The sequence below is a fragment of the Zalophus californianus genome, chromosome 10 (genome assembly GCF_009762305.2).
Source record: "Zalophus californianus isolate mZalCal1 chromosome 10, mZalCal1.pri.v2, whole genome shotgun sequence".
NCBI classification, from domain to species: domain Eukaryota; kingdom Metazoa; phylum Chordata; class Mammalia; order Carnivora; family Otariidae; genus Zalophus; species Zalophus californianus.
In genome coordinates, this window is record NC_045604.1 from 46,480,179 (window position 1) to 46,496,799 (window position 16,621).

Genomic DNA, 16,621 nt, shown 5'->3' on the forward strand with positions numbered 1-16,621 from the left:
CTTCTGTACTTTGATGCAGGGCAAAGCTCAGCCTCATCAAAAATATCACAGGAAATCCACTAATAATAAGACTTTTGTGCGTTTAGTAGATTTAACTATATGTAGGTTTGGTGTTATGTGTTGAAGCACCTTGTCCCCTTCTGCTCTCTCCTTACCCCCATCCTTCCTTTCCTCCCATTATGCCCCTGCTTCTCTCCTCTGAATAGTCTCAGAAGTTCCACATTCCTCTCCTACTAGGTAGAGCAGTTCAGCCTATTTTAGTGTATTCCCTAAAACCAGCATAATCAAACCCACTGCAATAATCATGAGAAAGCATGGGGTGGCTATTGAAATTGGTTCCTGGAGCCTCACTGAGTTCATACCACAGCTCTGGCACCTGCTGTATCTGTGACTTTAAGCAAATTACTTAAATCTCCCTGATCTGTGAAATTAGGATAATATACTCCCATACAGGGGCTTTTGTAAAGATCAAAAGTGATTATTTATATAAAAGATAGCCTTGTACAGCATGCATTTTGTATATGTTAATTTTCTTTCTTCCCCTTTGTTCATTTCCTGGTTCATTTTACCATCATTAATAGGACCTTTTTGTTCTTATTAACACTAATATTTGAAAAAGGGAGCTCAGCTAAGAAACAGACTAAAATAATAATTTACCTTAAGAAAATGGACTAAAATTATAAAGTAAACTATGGCACTTTCTTTTTTTTTAAGATTTGTTCATTTATTTTAGAGAAAGAGAGAGAGAAAACCTGTGATTCAGGGGAAGAGGCAGAGGCAGAGGGAGAGGGAAAGAAGCAGACTCTGCGCTCAGCACAGTGCCCTGTGTGGGGCTGATCCCAAGACCCTGAGGTCACGACCTGAGCTGAAATCAAGAGTCGGCTGCTTAAGTAACTGAGCCACCCAGGTGCCCCTATGGCACTTTCTTATAAAGACATTTTAATGTGATGTTTTGTGTTCCCAAAATATTATCCAAGTATTATTGTAATTCTTTTAAGAGAATGATTGAAGAATGATAAATGCATGCATGAGTGTCAGAGGCCATTTTTAACTAACAGTTTAAATTTCTTATTTTTATTATTTTTTTGAAACCATAATTTTGGTTTATTTGTGATGTTCTTTGCTCCCATTACCCTGATTAATACAGAGTTGGATATAATTTTGCATGAAAACTTACTCAGAAATATCTTTTATTTACAAACCCTTTTAAATTCTATGCAGATATTCCTACTGTTTATAGTATAATATAGAAACATGAAGTTAAAATATTTTACCCTTCATATTTTTGGCATTGCTCGGAGAATAGGAAAACTACATCCTTATTTCAACATACTTTGTTAATTAGTATATTTTAAATATCAAAATTAATTTATTTTACAATAATTTTATAGAGGCTATAAGGAGCTCCCTATTCATCAACTCTGCTTTATTTTTAATGTATTGGTTAGTAATGGAAAATGCAATATTTTCAAGCATGGGTAATTTCTAATTTTCTCACTTAGATTTTTTTTTTAAGATTTTATTATTTATTTGACAGAGAGAGCACAAGCAGAGGGAGAGAGAGGGAGAAGCAGGCTCCCTGCTGAGCAAGGAACCCAATGTGGGACTCGATCCCAGGACCCTGGGATCATGACCTGGGCCGAAGGCAGCCGCTTAACCGACTGAGCCACCCAGGCGTCCCTCTCACTTAACTATAAAGCACCACTCTTAAAACAGACTCATTGTCAGTTGATATGTGCACAGAACATTTGCCAGATAATTAACACTTGATGGGGCAGTCATTTGGCAAATTATGGGTCATATGTACCCTTGGTAACCTCAACAGCCATTTTATCATAGGGGACTTTCTGAGCAGCAAGGCAAGTAATGATATATGATGTCAGTGAACAAATATAAATCAAGTCATCATAATATTGACCCTCCTGATTGTCTTCGCATGAAACCAATAGGCAATACTGTCTTCAATAAAGCACTATGTGATCTAAAACAGTTGAAATTAGACTTAGTAAGGTTTCATATAACCCTTAGGAAATCCTGATTTTAAAATTGGATCATGGGGGGCCCCTAGGTGGCTCATTTGGTTGAGCATTTGACTCTTGGTCTCAGCTCGGGTCTTGATCTCAGAGTTGTGAATTCAAGTCCCGCATTGGGCATGGAGCCTAGTTTAAAAAAAAAAAAAAAAAAAGATAAAATTGGATCATGGTCCATATCCCCTCCCCATCCCTTTTTTTGCTTTATTATATGGAATTCATGACACATTTTTCTTTAGAAATAATAGAATAAGTGGTGGTACTGAGACCCCTACAATTGCACATACAGTCCTTTGTAACCCTTAGGAAAATGGGCTGCAGTAATAGCAGCATCCTTTACACTAAGAATACAACAAACCTATTTTTATGGAGATATGGGTCTTTTCTTTCCCTTCACTTTCCTTTTCCTTTTTTTTTTTTCTTTTGGGGTTTTTGCATGTTCTGTTTAATGAGAAAAAAATATGGTAGCAAAAGGGACATATCTCTTCATCTTTCCTCTCCTCATTGCTAAATAATAAGGAACCACAGTGATTTCAGGAAAGCTGTGTAGTTTGCAGAACCCTGGAGGTGGCATGTTTTTAATCATGGTGTGGCTTAATCTGGCTGTTCACCAGATTAAAATTTTATGTATAACTCTATATAATATAGGCACGTATATTCCCAATGCATTCTATTAATGCTACTATCATGTGGTCATTTTACTTTGAGAGAAAATCTTGGTGATAAATGTAATAAAATAATGGCGAACTCTTATTCATAAATGTTGGGTGGGTTTTTGAAATGTAGATTCCTAGACTCCACTCACCAAAGATTCTGATCCAATAAATCTGGGCTGGAGCTCAGAAGTCTACATTTTCAAGAGAAAACCTGAGTGATTTTGTGTAGCTGTAGATGTAGGTGCTCCTCAGGTTATATTTTGAAAGATACTGAGGTAGAGGCTAACTCTGACTTAACTATGACTTATCTTTTTTTTTTTTAGAGATTTTATCTCTGTCAGAGGGAGAGAGAGAGAGAGCACAAGCAGGGGGAGCGGCAGGCAGAGGAAGCAGGCTCCCCACTGAGCAAGGAGCCTGATGCGAGACTCGATCCCAGGACCCTGGGATCCTGACCTGAACCAAAGGCAGATCCTTAACCAACTGAGCCACCCAGGCATTCCTAACTCTGACTTATCTTGCCCTTGAAAGACAATGTAGCACTGTGGTGAAGACCCTGGAGCCTGACCTTTCCATTATAAAACCCCACCTCTGTAGTTAAGAAGCCTCGTGAACTTGGGAAGCTACTTAATGACTCAGTGCCCCATCGCCTTATCTGTGCAATGGTGATAATGATGATATATATCTGATAGGATTGTAATGAGAATTAAATAAGCCAATATATTTAAAGAGTCTGGACATAGAGGAAGTGCCCAATAAACATTAGTGTTATTATTTTATCCTGTGGCCCTCATCCAAATTATTTATTATTTATGCACATGTGAGTCACTTCAGTGCTGAGTTATCATTCAATATTTAGTTCAGTCATCATCCTAGTAACTATAGGCTAGTCTGTTCCTTTTATGTATTTATATGTACCTTTTATGTATTTCTAATACTGCATAATATTAAAGATTTCTATTTCTCCATGTCTTCCTCACCAGCCATGAGCTCTTAGAGGAAAGGGACCATGTTTTATTCACATTTGTGTCTCGAGCACCCAGTGCCTTGGCAAGGACACTGCTGAGCTGGGGATGTTGGTTGGCTCAAATCTGGATAGTGGTCAGCTCTTGTGCTTGTCCTAGCTGTTTCTTCCCAGAGGCAAAAAAAAAAAGGAAATATTTTCCAGAATCAAACCTGGTTGGTGTTTAGGGGAGAAGATTTAGTCATTCATTCATTTCATCGATACTGCTAAACATCTACTGTGTAAATCACTATGAACAAAACAAAGATCTGTATCCTCACGGAGTTTTTACAGATTAACTTAAGGGCTATTCACTGGTGACTAAACACCTATATCTTTTAACATTGGCCTGCAGTGTATTACTGAATTTTATTTTAGGGCGGTCCCTTGGGAAAAGTATTATAAAACTTGCATTTAAGATGTAGAATCCCAGTTAAGTTTAGAACACCCAGATCAGAACTTCAATTATTGGACATCAGTCCTAATTAAACACTCTGTAGTTTCCCCTACTGGTTAGTGTTTATTGTGACTGGTAACCTGGATCAACTGATGGGATTTCTCTTTAAACATTTTTCAGACTTCTAGCAGTGGAAGGCACTCTGTTCGCATCACTGGCCTTAGTACCATTGATTTCCGAGCTGGTTTTTCTAGAAAGCCCACCCTGGACTTCAAAAAAACAGTCAGCAGACCGGTGCAAGGTTTGTATGTACATATTACCAAAATGGACATGGTAGATATCCAAGTGCAAAATATTTCTCGAACTCTGTGATTTTATAATTTTGTAGTATTTAACAAAATTGGGAAACATAGCATCTTTACTTTAAACATGATTGTATTCTTGGCCTAGTCATTTTTTCTCAGTGTCTAGTCCCAAGACCAGTGATATTGAAATTACTCAGAGAGCTTGTTAAAAATTAGAATTCCCAGGACCCACCCCAGATCTCCTGAATTAGAACTGAATTAGGTTAGACCCAGGAATATGCACTGTAGCAAGCACCCCGGTTGATTCCTAAACTTACTGAACTTTTAAAACTACTGATCTAGATATTGAGGCTTTTTACTAACATCTATAAATTGCCTTGTTGTTAAAGTGAAAAATGTGGATTTTATGTGTGTAATAGCTAAAAAAATTGGACATCATGTAGTATTGTACATTCAAAGATAAAATTATTGCCACTTCTTATAGCTTGTTCTTATTTTATTCATGCAAGATTATAGTTTTATAGCTAAGAAATGCTTAATCTTAGTGTGACTCTTCAAATTTCTTTTTTTTTTTTTTTTTGGTTGTTCATTTATTTTATTGCTTCAGTTACTAGGAAGATACAAATAGTGAGTCTTTAAAAATGAAATATTCATGTTATTAAACATCATGTAACACAGTATTCACAATTCTAGTTTTTCCATGTATAAATACTGTTAAAATACCATAAAAATAATTATTAGGATTTCCAAAGTTTCTGTAAATGTTTAAGCCACAATTTGTAAGACAGTTTGTAGTACTCATACTTATGATACTTATCTATTATTATAATGCAAAAATTTATTTGATATATGACCTCAGTTGCATGTTACTTGTAAATAATAACAAAGCCTTTCTCCCGTAGGAATACCTACCTATGTGCTGCTGAATACTTCTGGAATTTCCGTCCCAGCCAGAGTAGATCGTCTTGAACTTCTAAGTATCTCAGGCAGTTCTCTTAAGACCATTCCTGTTAAATACTACCCAGACCGAAAACCTTATGGTTTGTGGAATATTTCTGACTTTATACCACCAAATGAAGCTTTCTTTCTCAAAGTAACAGGCTATGATAAGGATGATTATCTTTTCCAGAGGGTATCGAGTGTTTCCTTCTCTAATATCATCCCAGGTGAGACATCATTTTATTGAACGCTGGAGTATTGATAGTTTAAGGGAGTGATGTGGTCCTAAAATAATGAAATATAAAGTAAAAAAATAATATCTTAACATTATTACTGAGTTATTGAATTGATGGGCATTTATATTTAGGTAACACAATTTTTTTAATCATAAAAAGCACATTCAAAGTTTCATGTTAAGTCTCACTGATTGCAGATCTGAAAATTTTGATTGCTTCACTCAGTGTGAGAACTGGAGCTGGGAAATTCTGGTGCTCTTACTCCCCCACCCCCCCCCAAAAAGCCTGGCACACATGTGTAATATTTGATCAAGCTATCTAAATGGGCCAAATGGGTTAAATATTTATATATGATTGTCAGAAACCTACTTCGTGAACAGTAATTCATTGTAAACAACTGGTGATGGTTCTATCTTTATGTGATAAGTTAGCAGTTAGTCAATTGGTAAGCTAGTTACTCATATATTTGCTATGATATAGAGATAAGATCACAGATTAGGGATTATTTAGAGACATGAGATAGCATTTCAATTTTTATATTTGTGCTATTTCTCAAGGCTAATGACAACTCTGATCAAAATTTAGAGCTATAGCTAGAGCTGTGGATACACAAATCTTTATGGTTTCTAATATTGTAGTACTGGATTGAGGGACAACAATTTATCATTTATACATAAGATTGTAATTTGGGAAATTCAGAAACAACTGTGTAGCTAGTCTTTAATCGTTGTCAAGTGGTGAGAATAGAACTGTCAGTATTTCCTTATATACAGTATTCAAAGTTTAGTTGTCTTAGCCCCTAAACTGAATGCTGTAAAACCTATTGGATTCTTAAAAATCAACTTTTCCCATTATTTCCCATTCCATTCTAAGGCATGTGGGTTCTTTTCATATATTTACATTTTTGAAATAAAAATAGGTTCTACAATTGATGAAGTATGGTAACTAATTTGGTAGCTTTTTCTTTTCTATCTTGGTGGCCCCCAAAATAATGTGTCTTAAAAATAGAGTCTTAGATTTAATGAATACTTTAGCAAGGGGTCCATGGAGAGATCCAGAAATTAATAAGTTTGAACAAAGAAAGATAATTAAAGTGGGTTTTAGTGATTTAGATTAATTGAAATGCAGAGGATTTACTGGAATAATTAAAGTATGAAGCTTTTGAATGCATTAACAGGAAGGTACCCAATATCATTGTGATCTTGTTGCCCATGTTCTTTTTCTTCCTAGATGCTCCCAAAGTTACAATGCCCAAGAAAACCCCAGGATACTATCTGCAGCCAGGTCGAATTCCCTGCTCTGTTGAGAGTCTTTTACCCTTTACCCTGAGCTTTGTCAGAAATGGACTTACACTTGGAGTAGACCAGTATTTAAAGTGCGTACATGTTTTTATTACCAATTGTAGACAAAATTAAACATCTAAATACAAATAGATACTTATTTCAATGTGCTTTTTCATTGGAAATTCTCATTTGTTTCATAGTCTTAGAATATGGCAGTGAACAAAACAGACACAAGTCTGTGCCCTTACGGAGCTTACATTGTAATGGAGAAAGACAGAAAACATATATAATATGTTAATTTAATAAATGCTAGAATTCATTCAAGGGTTGATTCAGGTTTTATAGAATCTGAATTGTATATAACTTGAGGGTCTCTTGTTTGTTTTTTAAAAAAATTTATTTGACAGAGAGTGTAAGCAAGGGGAGCAGTGGCAGTGGGAGAGGGAGAAGCAGACTCCCCGCTGAGCAGGGAGCCCATGTAGGATTGATCCCAGGGCCCTGGGATCATGTTCTGAGCCAAAGGCAGACGTTTAACTGACTGAGCTACCCAGGTGCCCCTTGAGGATCTCTTGTTAAGATGAACAATACAAAATTATGAATATAAAGTTAAGTACCAAATCTTGGAAGGGTCCTTGCAAAAGAGAAAAGTTTAAGCTTTGTTGGCCTTGGGGCAAGCAAGTCTCTGAACATAATTTAAAGTGTTATGATAAGTGAATCCAATTAAGTGCTGTGGCAAAATGTAGAGCAGATTAATTGAGATGAGATTAATTCTGGTAGATGGGGTGCATGTGGTTTTGGCTTAGTTGCAATTTGAAAATTCAAATAAGGGATATTTGAGCAAAGACCTAAACATGGTGAGAGATGGTCATGCAGATATCTAGGGAAAAGCATTTGCACAACAGGAACAGTAAATGCAGATGCACAAAGGCTGGAGCTGACTGGCATGTGGGAAAGAAAGATAGGAAGGAAGCCAGCACTGCTGGAGGAGAAGGGAAGGGGAGGGGTTAAGGGAGGGGAGTGTGCTGGGGGAAACGGGTGGAGTGGGAGTATGTGTGGCTACTGCATTTAGCAATCAATGGGAGTGGACAAGAAGGCACTGACTTTCTTGTGAAGATGGGTGATTGTTTTTAGATAAATATAATCTATGATAAAATTAAGTAGACCTTGAAAACTGGGAGATGATTTCTGGAAAATGTTTGTTTTTTTTAACTTACTAATGAAACAAACTGCATTTGGCAAAAACTCTAGGAATTATTTTATAAAACTTATATGCTGTTAATTAATATAAATAACTTCCATAAGATGCTAAATATTTGACAGCATTAACCTATTTTATCTCTTTATGGGTCATTTTAAACAAAAACTATGGCAGGAATCTTCAGTAAAGCTTTAGAAAAAAATTCCACTATTTAAAGATTGAACTGTATTATTTCCTGCTATTTTTTTTTATATTGTATATCTTGATGATTCCCTTAGCTCCATGTTTAATAACCAGCAACGTAACTGACCAGGGTATCAAATGTTGAAGCTACATAACTTCCTGATGAAATCAAATCATTCTGCTTCATGTTTAAATAGTAACATATTTCAAAGACACTTGAGATTCTTTATAAACATTAATTCATTAATTCCACACAATTCCTGGGAGGTAAGCCACAAGAATTCTTTCTCTCATTTTTCCAGCTCTGTGGCTCAGAGATCTGACAAGCCTTGCTGACATATATTAAGCTCTTTGGTTGTGAGAGGCTAAAGACAGAATTTGGCATGGGTGGTGATGGATTGATACTCTCACCCCGATTCACTCACACGTCCCTGCCCTAGATTTCCTAACAACTTGGGACATGTGACTTAATCTTTGTTATGTGAGTCGCTATGGTCACTAGGGGATGTAAGAGAGAATTAGTTTGCATGAGCAACAGGACACATTTGTATTTGACATGTTCTTTCCTTATTCCAAAGGCCATGACTTCAAAACTTCTTATTGTGGCCGTATAATTTTAATGTTAACTGAGAAGACGATATGATACAAGAGAATTATTTTCATGTAATATTTCATAAATAAGAGAGGAGCAAGTATCACTGTAAAGAATATTCTTCAAGCAATCCAACACTGGCCTTGTGCCTTTGAACAAATCACTTATCCTTCTTCCTGAATCTCAACTTAGTTGTTGCTAAAACAGAGGACTTGGGACTGGAAGAACTGCCACTATCTGTCTAAAATTTCCATGTGTCTAAGTTTTTGATGAATCCTAATACATGCTTGGCTGTGAAGTAGGCATTGCAGAAAACACAAATGACTGTATGTATTTCAAACTCCTGCCTTCCCGGAACTTACCAGTACCTCCTAGACAATGACAATTATAAACCTGGACTCAGCTTACTGCTATTAAGCACAAAAGATATAGCTTAGGTGATCACTAGGGGTTAGAGTCAACTGATAATCCCTTTCCTTCTGAATGTGACAGGACCACTGACATCTAATGCATACACAACTGAAAAGAAACTAACTAAGATGAATATTCTCAGTTACTAAAATATATGGAACAGTGACTTTGCTCATTCTCTCACTTTTCTGATGACAGGAACTTATGACTTCACTTTCTCTTACAAAGTCTAATGTGCTAAATACACATTAAGAGCGCAGTAAGTTCTTCATGGTTTTTGATGACAGTTATGGTTTGTCTGGATGGCAAGAGATCTGGAGTCATTACTGATATTATATCTCACACCACTTTCAGACTCCAGTGGAAGGTGTCTTGACTCTGCAATGGGCTTTTCATCTCATCTATGTCTTGAATGTTTAAGGTTATAAATAGCTATGGGTGAATGTAAGAAAAAAATTATGAAAATAGTTATGATTTTCAATTATATTTTAAAATAAGATAATGCCTGTTTTGTAGATTACTAGAATCTTATAACTATCTATTATCTATTAATTAGATATTAAATATCTATTAGGATTAAATATATCTATTACTAAGACACCTCCAGAGAATGAGAAACAATTTGAAGAGTGTTAAAGGACAAAGAATAGTATTTATTAAATGAATGGATAAATATTATAGCAAAGGGATTTTTTTAACCTAAACGACAGGTTTGATAATAAAACTGATAATTTTCTTTTCTTTTCTCAATGTATACACAGGTTGAACCAGATAGTTTCTATAACCTTATGTGGAGCTTACACATAAGAAAGTTAAAGAGAACTTATCTTTTTGGAATCCAAAAGTCTATTTTCTACTTTCAAACTTATGAATTACCTGGTTGACTTGCTTTGACTAAGAACCCCCACCGAACATGACCCCAAACTGGAAATAATATGGAAGGAGAGAGGATTTAAGGAGTGTTTCTCTATTAACTCATTATCTTATATTTTGACGCAGCCAGAAAATGTTTCCCTAAAGAAATTCACAAACTCCATATCTTATTGCCTTTGTTGTGCCTTTTGCTCAGAAAGCTTAATGTTCTAATTAAAAGGTGTGTCCTTCTAAGCTATAAAGAACTCTGCAGTTTAATCCATTTATTTTTACATTGTTCTTCATGTTAATGTGTTAATAATGAATATTTCAGAAAAAAATAGTGGAGTCACCACTTTCAGCTTTGCCTTGTTTTTGTTATAACTGAAAAGATTTCTCTTTTGTTACCCCAGAGAATCTGCCAGTGTGAACTGGGAGATTGAAAATGTCACTTTGTCTGATGAAGGCGCCTACGAATGCATTGCTCTCAGCAGCGCAGGGACCGGACGGGCGCAGACATTTTTTGATGTGTCAGGTAATTATCACTAATTGCTTTGCCGTTGCCTGCATATTAACGCATCTATGGAAATGGGATGTTTGCTAATCCTGGTTTCACCACCTCTTAGCTGTGTGACCTTCTTGGGCCAATCACTGAAGGACTCAGGGCCTTGGGTTCCCAAACTGTTAAATGAGGATGTCTGTAACAGTCTCTATCTCATGGAGAAACTATGAGGATAAACGAGAGAGTATGTGTAAAGCACATAGAAGAGAGCCTGGCACATGGAAACACTTGATAGACCTTAGGTATTATTGTGGTGGTGGTTGTACTATTATCATTATTATTGTAGGGGCTCAATAAATATTTTTGGAAATGACCATATAGCATTTTTATTAAAATTTAAAGAAATTTAGAGAAAGGAAGGGATAGAATTTAAGAAAAGGAAGAGTTCTATTCTGAGAATAACAGAGTTAAAACTTTCCCTTTTCCTCCCCCATATTCATAATAAGCAGAGTGCTTTTATGAGTGGATTCTGACATTAAATTGAAGACAATAATGAAAGTGATCATGTTCAAGAAACACAGGGCCTTAGTGGCTACTATATTGGTATTTTTTTTTAAGATTTTATTTATTTGCTAGAGAGAGAGAGCATAGGCGAGAGAGAGGGAGCGAGAGTACAAGCAGGGGGAGCTGCAGGCAGAGGGAGAAGCAGGCTCCCCGCTGAGCAGGGAGCCTGATGCGGAACTCGATCCCAGGACCCTGGGATCATGACCTGAGCTGAAGGCAGCCACTTAACCAACTGAGCCACCCAGGCGTCCCTACAATATTGGTATTAAGAAGAGTGGAAGAAATGCTAATTATTTTGCTTTTAGATAGTATGTTTCCAATGAATAAATGAGAGGCAAAACTCATTGCTTTATAAGGCAGAATATATTTTAGTGAAAAAAATCACTTTTTCCTCTAATCTCCCAGAATTCTCAGGACACAAAAAGACTGTCATTTTTAACCAATGATCATGATTTAAGCCGCTTACTCAGCATAAATCTAGAATTTATTGGAAAGTTTGTTTCAATTGATTTATTTTCTACCTACCTTATAGATTAGTGTTGCTGTGTGTTTAACAGTAACCCTATTCTGACCTAAATGTAGCTGCTCAGTTTTATAACAATATCTGTATCTGCTTTTAGTAATAGTGTGCATTTTCTTGAGCCAATTAAAGACAAAAGAAACTATAGAATTGTAGGACTGCTTAGAAGTCTAGGATTTATGTTTGTTATCAATAAGTCCAAGCTGAACTTTAAAACAGAGGCATGCAAGCATGTTCTTCTTGGAGTAAATTTATTTGTATTCTCTTATTCTTAGAAAAATAAAGTTTGTCTCCTGAAACAATTTCGTTGACATGCATCATAAACTATTCATTTTTTCATCTCCAGTAATTATGAAAGGCATTGGAATTGTGTCAACGTTCCTCAGCTTCTGGGAAAACAAACGAGCATTGAGGTTTTTTTTTTTTTATCCCCCCCCCAGCAATATTAATTAAGGGAAAGACAACAAGGAAAGAAATTTGAGTGAGTGGATTTAAACATCTTGCATAAACAACTGGGAAGTGCCAGTATGAATTTGTGAACTATTAAGAATTTGGCTCTGGGGTGTCAGTAACTTCCATATGCGTGTTGTACACATGCCCCTCTACTATAATTTGTACCAGCCAGGCAGTGGTATCAGCAGGAAATTATACTGTGCTCAAGCCAGATTTCAGGAATTGTGTCCCATTCGGTCAATTAGGAAAGAAGGAGCGGAAACACTGATGGTAATGGCAATGATTATAACCACAGAAGTAACAAGCAAGTGCCCCTTTGGACTTGGAAGAGTAGATATTTATTTCTGGGCTTACCGTTGCCTGAAACCTCCACCCACTTCTGAATCTCTCTTAGCCTAGGCTGAGATCCCAGCAGTTACCTAACCAGCCCACTGGCATCAGGTGCAAATTCACAGGATAGTTAGATCTTATATTTTGGAAAGGAGTGTTAATAATGAAGGCATTATGGGATAGTGATGTTCTTGTGTCACTATGGACACTAATTTATTTTGTAAAGTCAAAAGGCACCCAAGAGCAGTCTAAAGAAAAGCTAAAGTTCTACTAATATGTTACCTCAATTTTTCCAGCATTTTCTTCTAGTTCACATGTTTAAGGATTTTTGGTTCATGTGAAATGTTGATTATTGAATGTTTTAAATGCAAAATGGGTGTAAAAAGCATTGTAATTTTAGTGAATATAAACACATAGAAACAAATGAATAGGGTTGCAGAAGCATGAAAACTCATTCTTTTCAAGTGACATTTAGTAATTTAGTTTAGTACTGTTACAAATTACATTAATTTACTGAATTTCTTTATTAACACAATGCCCCTCCCCCAATGCACACACATAGAGTACTATAATTTTAGGTTTAAGTAAAATACCAAGAATAAAGAAGACTTGTCAGGGGCATGTCAGTGACAGGGAGTCTTAAATTATAATTATAGGATATTGTTTTAGGATAGGATAAGACTTGGAAATAATCTTGCACCACCTCATCATTTTGTAGGTAAAGAAACTGAAGCCCAGAGCAGGCAAGTGACCCATTATGGTTACAAGGATAGGGAGTGAGACGATCTCTGCACTCTCTTCCAGCAGTCTTTACCTGATGCCACAAGACCTATACTTGTCATTCTTCTTTCAGTTTTGAGGCTTTGAGATTCCATCGCTGGTTCCCTTATTCTAGCCTCAGTTGTTCTTTCACTTAGGAAGAGCTAACTTCCAGCACCAGGCTAGGTATTCCATTATCTTGGCCTCCCTCATCATTTCCTCCAACCTCGGCAAGTTTATTTATGCATGAATAAATATTTCCATGTGTATAATATTTATTATCTCTAGTTATTTATGCAGCAATGATATTGTATGTCATTTCAAATCTTACCGGTTATGTTATTAGAAAGTTGGCATTTTACATATTTGAATTTATGTCTGCAGAGGGAATAGACTCTGAGGCAGGGTTTGTATACAAGAGGGTTACTGGGGAATTTTCTAGGAAAAAGCACCTATAAGGGAGTAACATAAGTGGAAGAAGTTAAATTGTTGTGTAGTCACTACTAGGACCTTAGCTGATCCCACAGGGAATTCCAGAGCTGTCATGGCCCTGAATTGAGGCAAGAGAGCTGGTCCTTTGCTTCCTCATGAAGTGGTCACTGGATGTGGGCTACCCTGGACAGGGGCTCTTACCCTGAGCAGGTTAACACCCTTGGCTATTAGCTTTATGTAGCCAACAAGCATAGCAGCTAGAGAAATGAGTGCCTTGGTCCTTAAGAGGGATCTAGGCATGTGCCCAGTATTCCCTACATACCTAATTGAGATTTCCCATTTTCTAAAAATCTCAAAAAAATACCTAGTCTAGTTGAAGAAGTTTGTTTCAAAAGAACAAAGAAAAGAAAGCCATACAAAATGTCATATGGCCCTCAGAAAATCTTGATAAGATGTGAACACAAGCATGTACTATCACTTTCAGGTCTTTGGTGGTCTATGCCATCTTGTATATTAGAGTCATAAAACATTAGAACTAAAAAGGGTCTTTAAGATAACCTCATTTAATTGGGTGCCTGGGTGGCTCAGTTAGTTAAGCATCCAACTTTTGATTTTGGCTTAGGTCATGATCTCAGGGTTGTGAGACTAAGCCCCTCATCGAGCCCTGCATTGGGCTCTGCACTGGGTGTGGAGCCTGTTTAGGATTTTCTCTCTGCCCCATCCCCCACCCTGGCTCTCTCTTTCCCTCTGAAAAAAAAAAAAAGATACCTAAGTTAATTGTCGACTTCTCTAAGGTCACACACCTAGGGATAGAACTAGGCAGCGTAGAGTTGCCAGATTCAGCAAATAAAAACATAGAATGCCCAGTTAAATTTGAATTTCATATAAGTGTGTCTGAAATAATTTCATGAGACATATGTATACTGAAATATTATTTGATGTTTCTCTGAAATTCAAATTTAACAAAGCACCTTATATTTTCTGTCAAGCCTAGCCAGACTCCAGAAATTTCTAACTTTGTCCCTGTACTCTTTCTACTTGATTCACTAGCCATTTTTATAAGAGATTTTAAAAAACAAAGTAAAATGATAAAATTTTGTTTTTTAAATAATTTAAAATAGCATCTATTCGTCTAAAAATGTTTGGAAAACTAGGATAAATATAAAGAAAAATATGGAAAATATACACATTTCTATCCCTTGGAGATTACCACTATGGTTTTGGCATATTGCTTCCAGGTTTTCTCTAGGCTTATGATTCATCTGCACTTACAAATGGTTTTGAATAAAGGAGAATAAAATTTGATCTTGAATATCTGATACTCTTTCGTATTTAAACTAAAACAGGCACATGGGTTTCTAGCTAGCATAACTCACCACAGTTTTTATTGCTGTACTATTGCTGAATAATGGCTTGCTACAGAAGATCATTTTAAAGCACTTGGGCAGAGTATACTTTAGAGGAGCATTTGTATTTATTCTCAAATTAACTAGAGTAATATGTGATTCTCTCTAGAATGTTGGCTAAATATTTAACAAGTAAGTGGCTTTTAACCACATCTGAAACGTGCATGCATTACTCAATACCTTTTGTGGGCATGGCTTTATATGTACAATTTTCTTAAAGGTCTATGCCTACTCTTAACCTTCTTAAATCAAAACATTCCTCATGCCTCTGGGGAATATTTGTCATACACTGCTCTTGTACTGTGTCTTAATGAGATTGTAACTCCTTAAAACTGATACTATCATACTTAGTATACTATTGTCTACCATACTTTGTGTCCTCTTTTCTTTTAAACACTAAATAAGTATTTTTAAATTAAAAAAATCCATAATTGCTACTTTTTTCAAAACTCAAATAAAAATTTGCTTCACTCCACAATCCTAAATTAGTCTAATCCTATCCTTTTGCCATGCCTTTTTGATTCTCACATCTATAATTTATAAATTTAGACTTGTGTATGCTTTGGTATATAAACAAGCACTACTATTTTTTTTTTTTTACATTGAGGATTAAAGGAACTAATCCTTTGCATGGTGTCTTCAGGTTACAAGTACCCTGTGCTATTATTCACTTTTACGGTAAGATGTTTTAAAATTTAATTTAAAATTTAAAATTTAAATTAGAGAACATTCAAATCTTCAATTAAAGACATACATTTAAAACTACAGAGTTTGGCAAATGTGATAAAAATTAGATGGATTTTTTTTTTTTTTTTAGAATATGCACTACTTTGTAAGAATCTTTTAATTAAATGATAATTTTCTTTGGGTCATAGACATATGTATTAATGAATAAGTTCTCTTGTGCTGCATCTTCCCTACAAGATTTTCAATACATACTCATTAAATATTTAAACCACATCAGTAAGTGAGCAAAATGGCTGTTAGGTCTCTTGATTTGAATATTTTCATTTTACACAGAGCCCCCTCCAGTCATCCAAGTGCCTGATAATGTTACAGTCACTCCTGGAGAAAGAGCAGTTTTGACATGTCTCGTCATCAGTGCCGTGGATTACAATCTAACCTGGCAGAGGAATGACCGAGATGCCAGACAGGCAGACCCAGCAAGAATGAGGATCTTGGCTAACCTGTCTCTGGAGCTAAGGAGTGTGAAGTTCAATGATGCTGGGGAGTATCACTGTGTGGTTTCCAATGAAGGAGGATCATCAGCTGCTTCAGTTTTCCTCACAGTGCAAGGTATGTGCATATGGTAACTTCAGAGTTATGATGTCTTCCTCTCTTCTTTCTTTGAACTTTATTCCCTTAAATTGGCTATCTGAGAATGAGAGTATCTACCCAAACAATTACTGTTTTGAATGATAAAGGCCTTATGGATCTTAAGTAGCCTAAAGCTGACTAAACTGGAAACTAAAACATCACTAACAAATAGGTGGCTTTTTAAGATAAACACAGCTAGTCCTTTTAAGAGACTTTTATTTTGAGACTATAAATAGAAATTGTTTCTGGGTGATTT

At 36.0% G+C, this 16,621-nt stretch overlaps 1 protein-coding gene across 1 annotated transcript in view; it reads left to right on the plus strand.

Annotated features, from left to right (window-relative positions):
- The window catches only part of HMCN1 (hemicentin 1), a 471,707-nt gene that overhangs the window by 188,807 nt on the left and 266,279 nt on the right, over positions 1-16,621 (plus strand). The window contains exons 7-11 of the mRNA XM_027611279.2: positions 4,264-4,384; positions 5,291-5,554; positions 6,794-6,938; positions 10,496-10,617; positions 16,069-16,344. Coding sequence (XP_027467080.1) covers positions 4,264-4,384; positions 5,291-5,554; positions 6,794-6,938; positions 10,496-10,617; positions 16,069-16,344 — 928 coding nt within the window. The remainder of the gene's footprint in view (positions 1-4,263; positions 4,385-5,290; positions 5,555-6,793; positions 6,939-10,495; positions 10,618-16,068; positions 16,345-16,621) is intronic.